This window comes from Caretta caretta, chromosome 23 (genome assembly GCF_965140235.1).
Source record: "Caretta caretta isolate rCarCar2 chromosome 23, rCarCar1.hap1, whole genome shotgun sequence".
Taxonomy (NCBI): domain Eukaryota; kingdom Metazoa; phylum Chordata; order Testudines; family Cheloniidae; genus Caretta; species Caretta caretta.
This window is the reverse complement of record NC_134228.1, coordinates 1280699-1290604: the sequence shown is the minus strand read 5'-3', so window position 1 is coordinate 1290604 and position 9906 is coordinate 1280699. Positions and strand designations below refer to the sequence as shown.

General features: G+C 56.1%; 1 protein-coding gene across 1 annotated transcript; it reads right to left on the bottom strand.

The window, feature by feature from the left end:
- Positions 1-2269: 2269 nt before the first annotated feature.
- HIPK4 (homeodomain interacting protein kinase 4) lies at positions 2270-7004 on the bottom strand. Its single transcript, XM_048832887.2, has 2 exons — positions 5331-7004; positions 2270-2700 (listed from the first exon to the last, which is right to left on the bottom strand). The coding sequence occupies exons 1-2, from the start codon at positions 7002-7004 to the stop codon at positions 2524-2526; spliced, it is 1851 nt and encodes a 616-aa protein (XP_048688844.2). The 3' UTR covers positions 2270-2523.
- Positions 7005-9906: the final 2902 nt, after the last annotated feature.

Sequence of the window (9906 nt, the reverse complement as noted above, 5' to 3'; positions counted from 1 at the left end):
GTCTCCCTCCCGGGCAGCCTCAGCTCGCTCTGGGTGGGGGGGGCTGCAAGCTCCTGGGGCAGTGCAGCTGCCGAGCCTGGCCGGACTCAGTGCCCTGGGCTGCACGGCGGCATGGTAAGGGGGTTGGATAGAGGGCAGGGGAGTTCGGGGGGTGGTGGTGGTCAGAGGGTGGGGGCGTGGATAGGGGTCGGGGTGGGAACAGGGGGTTGAATGGGGGCAGGGGTCCTGGAGGGGCAGTCAGGAATGAGAGGAGGGGTTGGATGGGGCAGCTGGGGGCAGTCAGGGGTGTGGGTCCAGGGGTGGTTAGAGGACAGGGAGTGGGGGGGTGTGGATGGAGCAGGAGTCCCGGGGGCAGGGGGAGGCGGACAGGAGGTGGGGGCGGGGCCACGGCCGGCCCTCTGTACAATTTCCAAAACCCGATGCAGCCCTCAGGCCAAAAAGTTTGCCAGGCCCCTGCCCTAGCCACTTGGGCTCACAGTGATGACATCACTGCCCCCAATGACATCACTGTGACATCATGTCCTGACGATGACATCACTGTCCTGATGACATCACCATGACACCACGGTGGCCTGGTTCAGCGACAGGCCAGCACAGCGAGGCTGCCCCAAGACCCTGGCCTGACATGGCCCCTTCCCTCGGGGGAGCGGCCCGCCCCGGCCTCGCCCACCCCAGGGCCCCGCGCCCCAGCCGCTGTGAGGGGCAGGCGCCGAGCAACACAATTAAATAGCGCTGGGGAGGTACCATTCCCTTGGAAAGGGGGAGGGAGAAAGGTGCCTTCCCCCCCTCAAAAAAATCCAGGTTTATTTAAAAACCACCCTAAGCACACAGTGTAGACTAAGTAAACAGACTGGGTAAATAATAAGATAATACCAATAATAATGTCAATTCGCTGATCAGTTCTGGTCAACTCCTCCGAGCGCCCCCACCAAGGCAATGGTTCACTCCAGCAGTTTGACACGCGGGCGCTCACTCGGCCTGGGAAGGAACCATTTCACTGACGGGGGGAGCGGAGCGGGGCTGGAGATAATAAAACTCCCTTGGTGATTTCCCGGAGAGCAAACAAAGCCCATAACTTTGCCCCAGAGCGTCTGCTGTGATTATTTGCTAACCAGGGCCGGTATTAAAGCCTGCAGGTTTGCGGGCCCCCCCATCCAGGCTGAGAATGGTACATCCCGGCCCCCAAGGGCAGTTGGTTGTTTACCAGCTTCTCCTCCACTCAGATGGGGCAGGGGGCGGGGCGGGGCAGATGTGGGGCTGGGCCCTGGGCCGGCCTTGCCTGGGGGCGGGGCGGGGCGGGGTGGGGCAGATGTGGGGCTGGGCCCTGGGCCGGCCTTGCCTGGGGGCGGGGCGGGGCAGATGTGGGGCTGGGCCCTGGGCCGGCCTTGCTTGGGGGCGGGGCGGGGCAGATGTGGGGCTGGGCCCTGGGCCGGCCTTGCTTGGGGGCGGGGCGGGGCAGATGTGGGGCTGGGCCCTGGGCCGGCCTTGCTTGGGGGCGGGGCGGGGCAGATGTGGGGCTGGGCCCTGGGCCGGCCTTGCCTGGGGGCGGGGTGGGGCGGGGCGGGGCAGATGTGGGGCTGGGCCCTGGGCCGGCCTTGCCTGGGGGCGGGGCGGGGCGGGGCGGGGTGGGGCAGATGTGGGGCTGGGCCCTGGGCCGGCCTTGCCTGGGGGCGGGGCGGGGCAGATGTGGGGCTGGGCCCTGGGCCGGCCTTGCCTGGGGGCGGGGTGGGGCGGGACAGATGTGGGGCTGGGCCCTGGGCCGGCCTTGCCTGGCGGTGGGGTGGGGTGGGGCAGATGTGGGGCTGGGCCCTGGGCCGGCCTTGCTTGGGGGCGGGGTGGGGCAGGGCAGATGTGGGGCTGGGTCCTGGGCCGGCCTTGCCTGGGGCTGGGGTGGGGCAGGGCAGATGTGGGGCTGGGCCCTGGGCCGGCCTTGCTTGGGGGCTGGGCGGGGCAGATGTGGGGCTGGGCGTGGGGCGGGGTGGAATGGGGCTGGGCCCTGCGCTGGCCTTTCCTGGGGGTGGGGAGGGGTGGAAGGGGGCTGGCCCCTGGGCCTGCTGTGCCTGGGGGCAGGGCAGCATGGGGCGGATGGGGGCTGGGCCCTGGGCTGGCCTTGCTGGGGACAGGGTGTGGGGAGAGAAGTGAGATAAGGGGGCTTGGGCGTTGGTTTCCATCCCACAACAATATACATTCAACGGTCTGCCACTGATAAATCATTTATTGAAATAGAAATGAGCCGGCCCCAGGGTGACGCCCACATGCCCCCAGCTGGCTGCTATCCCCATGCAGTCGTGGCCTTGGCCTTCCCTTAGATGGACTTTGTGCCCTGGGATGGCATCATGGCCCAGCGGCCACTGGACAAGCCGGGTTTGACACTGGTCAATAATAGGGAGGTAGCTTTGGGTTTCACGAGTAAACGGCATTGAGGTGGGAACACTCTATAATTTAATGGCTACAAAGGACTCTGCAAAGGGGTTGTGGGGGGTGTCTCCGCCTGGCTTGTCCCTCCTGCGGGCTGCCCTGGGCTCAGTGGTGGCTCGTGATGTGCTGCAGGTAGGGCTGGTGCCTGTTCGGCGTGAGGTGGAGCGTGTTCTTGATTGGGGCTCTCTCCCCACTCCTCTCAATCAGCCAGTCATCACCGCCCAGCCAGGTGCTGGCACTGGGCAGCTGCGGCTCGGGGTCGGGCAGCTCCGGCTGGGCTCTCTGTGGGCGAGAGAAGTAGAGGCTCAAGAGGAACACCAGGCCCAAAACCTGACCTCACTCCTGAGACTGGAGAGCCAGGTTGCTCCTTGGGGCGCCGGCCTTGTCTACACAGGGCATTCCAGCCCCTGGTGTAGCTGTACTAAACCCCTAGATCTACAAAGCTGCATTGACTTCAATACAGCTCTGCCTGTTCACACAAGCTGAGGGTTTGGACACTAGCACAGCCAGGCAAACCCCAAGGTCGCCAAGCCCCTTGTCTCAGGGACAGGGCAGCCCAGAGTTCTCGGACTCAGCTGTTTTCCCGGTTTGGACTCGTTTAATTTCACATGAGGCCATATAGCTCCCAACAGCCCCGTTTGAATGAATGTTAATTAGCATCTGTATCTCCAGCAGGGACAAGGAAAGCTTCAGTCAGGTCGCCAGTCAGGACAAAGAGGAGGGAAGGAGGTAGTCCCTGATCAGCCAGTCATGACTCTCAAGAGCGCGTCATCTGCAGGGTAAGCTTTGAAGTAACATTTTGGGTTAAATGAAGCTTCTCCCAGCCTCCCTGCTGTTGTTGCATCTCTGGCCATGGTTCAGCTGTCCTTAAATACTAATAAAGAACAACCCAAATGACATCAGAAACTGCAGGGGAACTGTGTGAGTGCAGAGGTAACCACGCATGGAAGATGGGTTTTCTACAACATGACTCGTGGCCACTGTCTGTTTTGATAGGGAAGCAGATCTTTGGCTGATGGGACCAGTCGTATCCATCAAAGATCAGGCAGGGAGGCTGCAATTGGTTTTGTACACAAACAGCTAATCAATCAATATATAATAATCATACATTAGCTGCAGACCCTGGCATGCTGATGAGTTACCATCACAGTCCATCTCTTGGCAAAGTTTGTGCAATCCTGGTTTCAGGTACAGCAGCTTAGACATGAACAGACTTAGACCCTGATCCTGCAACCAAGTCCATACAGGTTGACACCAACCTAGTTGAGTCAGAGGGGTTCCATGCAAGCACAAGGCTCTGCCAATGCTAATCCCATTGCACGATCCAGGTTTTATTTGGCCCTGATCCTGCAAAGACACTTGTGCTTAGCTTCATGTACGGGAGGGATCCCGTTGAAGCGTAAAGTGAAGTGTGTGCCTAAGTCTTTGCAGAACTGGGCCCTTAGATTGTAAGTTCCTTGGGCAGGGACTCTTCTTCGGTGTCTTCTCTGGGTTAAGTGCAGGGCACTTGTGGGCATTGTAGAATAAATAATATTAACCATCATGGAGTCCTGAGCTCGGCTGAGGCCTCCAGACACTACCACAGTGCACATCATAAATAATAAGACTTCAGTTTTAGGGCAGAAGCCAAGGCTTAAATACCCCTATGCTTTAGAGGTACACCACCCTGTCTCCAGAACTGATTGCTCTGCCTGCTGGCCTCAGTCTAACCCAGAGCGATCACTGAACATGCCCTCACCCCAAAACTCCAATCAAAAGTAACCAACTTTCTGAGCAACTTCTCCCCTCAACCTCCTGTGAATGTCTGATCTTTGGTTGCACACAGAATTGGGTTGAGGTTGAATTTGTCTGCCTGTTGGCCTGTCAGACCATCAGCTATTTGTAGCACGGATCTGCCTTTCTCTTTGAGTAGGTGCAATCCCTAACACAATGGGCCTTCTGTCTATGTTGACACTTCTTGGCACTATATGATGATAATAATAATTGGGATGGTATCTAAACGATAAATAAGAAGAATGAGATATCTACTGGCAGCTAGGTGATTGGTGTAGATATATAGATGGATAGATAGATAGATTAGATGGGTGGATGGATGATAAGGTGGTTGAGGTAATATCTATTATTGGACCAACTTCTGTGAGTGAAAAAAGAACCAGTAGTGGCACCTTAGAGACAAGCTTTCGAGCTTACATAGAGCTCTTCAGGTCTGGGAAATGTACTCAGAGTGTCACGGCTAAATAGAAGGTGGAACAGATTGTGCTCAAATAAATTTGTTAGTCTCTACAAGTGCCACAAGTACTCCTTTTCTTTTTACGGATACAGACTAACATGGCTGCTACTCTGAAATTTAGCATAGTAGTTAACACATATTTCAAGGGACCATTCAAGGTGAAGTGGCCCCCTCCAGTCATAGGGGGAAAAGAAAGGGAGGGAGAAAAAAAAAGGCAACTGAGGGTGGGTTGTTAGTGGATTGCTGTGATAAATTCAGTGTCTCTATTCAGTCCATGATTTTAGTGTCTAGCAAAGTTAGATAGATAGATAGATGGTGTATGGGGATAGATAGATCAGTCACCACAATGGGGAAGGACAGCTAGTGGTCACTTAGGGTCAGATTCTCAAAGGTATTAGGCGCTTCACACCCATTGCAATCAAAGGGAGTTAGGTGTCTACCTTTGAGGTCTTGGCCCATCCCTTGTTTCGTTGTGGGACTATCAAGGTAGATCCCTGTATCTACTGTGCTCAAGGATCTGCCTTGTAGATCTTCCTCATAGATCCAGGTAGATTCTTGCACATCTCGGGTTTATCTGTAAAGGCCTGGTGCAAACCCTATGTTAGCTGACCCCAAGAAGGGTGACTCCTAATAATGAAACAACACAGCTCCTGCCCAGCCGAAATGGATGTGTCCCTGGTACCTTAGTGGTAGGAGAAAGTGGATGTCTCTGATCGTCCAGGCTGCTGGGCTCTGGGAGGGAGGAGACAACAGGGGAGATGCCAGCATTGCTCTCATTTTCCCAGCTGACAGTATCCCCAGGAGACTGCTGTCCCAGTAGGATCAAGTTCCCAAAAGTGGGGTCGGACTTGGTGTGACGAGGGTGCTTGCGGTGTTTGGAGCTGCCGTACCGGCTCCTGTAATAGGCCTGGATTGGCTCCTGATGCTGCTCGTGGTTTAGCCGGGGGTTCTGGTAAGTGCCTTTGTGCACTCCCATGTGGCCCAGGGTCATGCTGGCCACTTCAGCAGGAGTGGAGGACTCATACGCTCCCATCCTGGCACCTTCTCCTAACAAGTTCATGGCAGCCTCCCTGCCTGGCTCGGTAATGCTCAGATCGTCCATCTGGTCGATGGTCCTTTGGACGCTGGAGAGGCCAGAGACGCCGTGTACATGCTCCTCCTCCTTGAAATACTCCTGTGCTGGGTAGAAGGTGTCCTCTTCCATGGCGTTGCAAAAAGCCACTTCCTGCTTGTCCTTGCTCTCCCGCTTGATGGACTCCTGGAAGCCCCGCAGGCAGAGCTGGTAGTACTGGGTGAGTTCGTAGCTCAGTCTAAGCAGCTGCATGGAGATAAAAGGGTGCTTCAGGGCTGCACTTGGCGTGATCCTCTCATGTGAGTCCCAGGTCAGCATCCTCTTGATCAACTCCACCATACTTCTCAGGTCAAAGTACTCAGCCAGGGCTTCATTGTCTGGGTAGATCATCTTGTGGATGTTCACCGACTCCATCTGTTCCAGGGACTTGAGAACATACTTCCTCCTCTCCACAGATTTCACCTTGGTCTCTGCCAAGTACTCGGACGAGGATTTCAGCTGCCACTGGGTTACCAGTTCAGCATGCTGGTTTCTCTTGAAGAAGTGGTGAGCTTTCCTGGCTACATTGAGCAGGCTGTGCTTAGGCATCCCTTGGGTCTCGCAGATGTACCTGATTTGGTCATACTCATTGTTCCCAGGGTAAAGGGGCCAGCCTAAGTGCAGCTCTGCCATAATGCAGCCCAGAGACCACACGTCCACCTTCTCACAGAAAGGTAGGCCCAGCAAGATCTCCGGTGCCCGGTAGAAACGGGATTGGATGTATGGCTCCTTGACATAGCGCACCTCATTGAAGATGCTGGCTGACCCAAAGTCAATCACTTTGACTCGGAAAGGGTACCTCATTTGGTCAACCAGCATTATGTTCTCAGGTTTCAGATCCGTGTGGATGATGGAAAGCTCCTTCAGCTTGGCCAGGGCTTTGAGCACCTGCGTGGTCACTGTCCGGATGTGCTTGACAGGCAGAGGAGAGAAATTGTTCTCCTTCTGGAAGTCAAATAGATTTTGCTCCAAGAGCTCAAAGACCAAGTAGAACTTCATCTCGTCATGGAAGAACTCGTGGAACTGGATAATGTGTGACTCCTCCGAGTCCACCCCCGCCATGGTCTGCAGCAGCTTCAGTTCATTTTTAATGATCCTGCGCCGATAGGCATCATTCTTCAGAATTTTGATCGCCACCATCTCCCCCGTGCTCCTCCGCCAGCTCTTCACCACTTCCCCAAATGTGCCTTTCCCCAAAATCTCTATGACGTCAAAACATTCACTGCCCGACTCAATCGTTACCATGTTCTGTTCGTAACTGCCCCCTCCCCGTCGGGCCGAGCTCAGAAACACAGGGGCAACTGGCCTCTTGCAAAAGAATGCTCTGCCTCCTTGGAGCAAAGAGAATCCCTCGCTGCCCTTCCGCGGAACTGGGGCTGATGCAACAGTGCCCGTCATTCCAAAGTTGCCAGGCCGAGAAAGTTCTATTGTGGGGGGAAAGAAGTTACTCCAGTTTTACACCAGCAGAACCCCATTATGCCAGTGTAAAACTGGAGTAGTGCACTGGGAAATCTAGCCCACATTGCCCAGCAAAAACCAAATGCCCTCATTCTCATGTACACTGAGTCCCCTTTGTGCCACTCTGGCAGAGCAAAGGAGCCCTGCAAGTGGGTGTAAATCACCTTACAATGAAAATCAAGAGGCCTGTGTTTGTCCATCCGAGGGCCATCCTGGAATAGGGGTTCTCAGCCCTGATCACCCAGTAAGTGTTGTGCTGTGTCATAGGTCCAGGCTGCAAGTGCCATGAACATGGACAGAAGAGCAAAGTCCAACCTGTGGGCAAATCCTTCCACGCAAGCCTGCATTGAGGCGTGAGCGTGGCTGGCCTTTCAGGTCATATGTGAAAGGCTCACCAACAGGATCAGGAACAGAGGACTTGCCATAGAGCAGCTCAGAATCACTGGTCCAGCGACTCCTTTGTCCCACCCCTGCAATACTAGATCGGAAGCACTGTGCGCTCAGGGCTCACTGCGGAGCAGACAATTGCCCCTGCCTGGGTTAGCTAGCTAGCGTCCTGCCTCCCCAGTTCACATCACCTGAGTCCAGCAGCTTGTGTCTGCCAGCCGCCGTTGCCTGCTGCTTTGGTGGGAAGCAGCAAAGACCCATGAGACACCCAGTGTGCTGCAGCCCCTGGGGTGGGGCTGACACTCACAGCAAGGAATTTGTCACTGCCCCTTAGCTCAGTTTGTGTCGCTAAGCCCCACAGTTTAACCCATACAGCCAGGATGCCAACTCCACTGCTCAGTTCCGAACGCCCCGCGCCCCGGGGTGCTGGGATCTGGGGCTCTGCTTTCCATTTGAATGCTGAGTCCATCCCCGCAAGTTACCCCTTCTTCCTCCCCTCCCATCCCCCACAACCTGCCTGAGACATGGAAAGCAGAGACCCCTTAAGAATGAACAGAAAAGCTCCAGCCACTTCCTCTGCACGCAGAGCCTCTGGGCCAACTCCCTGTTGCCCCATCCCAGGCACCGCTCTGCTCCTACGGCCCCGGTCACGGGCCTGGGCCCTGGGTGCTCTGCAGAGGTGCTCAGCAGGCAGAAACACAGTGGTTGCGTGTGGATGCTGTCCCTTTAAATCTGAAAAATGGGCATTAAAAGCCATCATTTTGGGTTTTCACCCCACAGTCCCTTACACTTGCTCCTGCCATAACGAGACATGCCTAACCAGCGTGTATGGCTTTGGCATTAGATATCTGTGTGTAGCGGCCCCCCTGCCTCCGGTTCTGCACTGCCCACCACCGCTTAGCTGTGTGAGTGAGGCTTTCAGGCGTGAGGTTAAGATGTATCAGCAGCGCTGAGGCATTACCTGAGCCAGTTCCACACGTGTTAAAGGCCTTGGCTGCAAACAGGTGTCATGTCACACCTTCACATCCTAACCTAGACCTCACTGAGCCAGCCGTTCCGTGCCGTCGGGCTCACTGCCGCTCACACGCCCGCTGCCCTGGTGAAGTGACCGCGCGAGATTCCCCAGGGGGCTCAGGGCCTGATTCCCAAGGCTACAACTCCAACGCGTGGGGCCCGAGTTTCCAAATGGCTTGGCTGTTCTCAAAATTGCCTCTTCGTCGGTGCCCAACGGGGGCTGAGCTCAGCCTGTCGGGCCCCTTGCACTTTTCCAGGTGTGGGGCCTGCTTTCCCCACCCCTCTGAGCGGTGCAGCCGCCGTGCGGTGCTGGGGAGGAGAGTATTTTCAAACCCCTCTGTCCCTGCCTTTTGGCCACCAGAGGGTGCCCTGAGCCTTGGTAAGTGGCATGGAAACCTGGACACTGGCCGTATGCTTGGTGTTATCTAGGGCTGGGGCTAGCCCACTCCAGGGCTCCTATCTCTCTTCCCTGGCTTGCAGCATTTCAGCACCAGGCTCTCTTCTCACCCACTTCCAGAGGTGAAGGGTCCTGAACTTCCACATCGGGGCACAAAGGCTAAGAGACAGGACAGGTAAGTGACTGTCACGGAGTGAGGGGGAGTCCAGGCCCTGCACCCTTCTTCCTGGGATTCACCATGACTCTCAGCCAGCCAGTAAAACAGAAGGTTTGTTGGACAATAGGAACACAGTCTAAAACAGAGCTTATGGGTACAATCAAAAACCCCTCCAGCAGCCTCACTCCTTCCCCCAGCTCCTCCTCCAGCCTTTGTCCAGTTTCCAGGGCAAAGGTGTCACCTGGGTCCAACCCTCTCCCAGCTCAGGGGACAGGCTCAGGTCTCCTCACTCCTGCTGAAGGGATGGACTCATTTGGGTTCAGTTCCAACATTGGCACCAAGAAAAGGAGTACTTGTGGCACCTTAGAGACTAACCAATTTATTTGAGCATGAGCTTTCATGAGCTACAGCTCACTTCATCAGATGTCCGACTCCCTGTGGGACCAGGAGGCGGACAGTGCCACGGGAGCTGGGCGCCAATTCCCCACCTGTAGCCTGGAGATGTGGCTTGGGAGAGGCAGCTGCCCAGGGCAGACGCTGTCCAGTGCGAGGGGTGGGGGCGCAGCACCCAGCAGAATGGGGCTTTGCAGGGGCATACAAATAATGACGGGAGTGCAGCATGTGGGGCCAGCCAAAGGTCTGTTCTCTGGCCAGTGGTAGCTGACACATGGACCCTTATCTTTCACTTCCACCTCGAGCGCTCAGCCCAGGAGCCCTGCAGCCCGAGGTCTCAT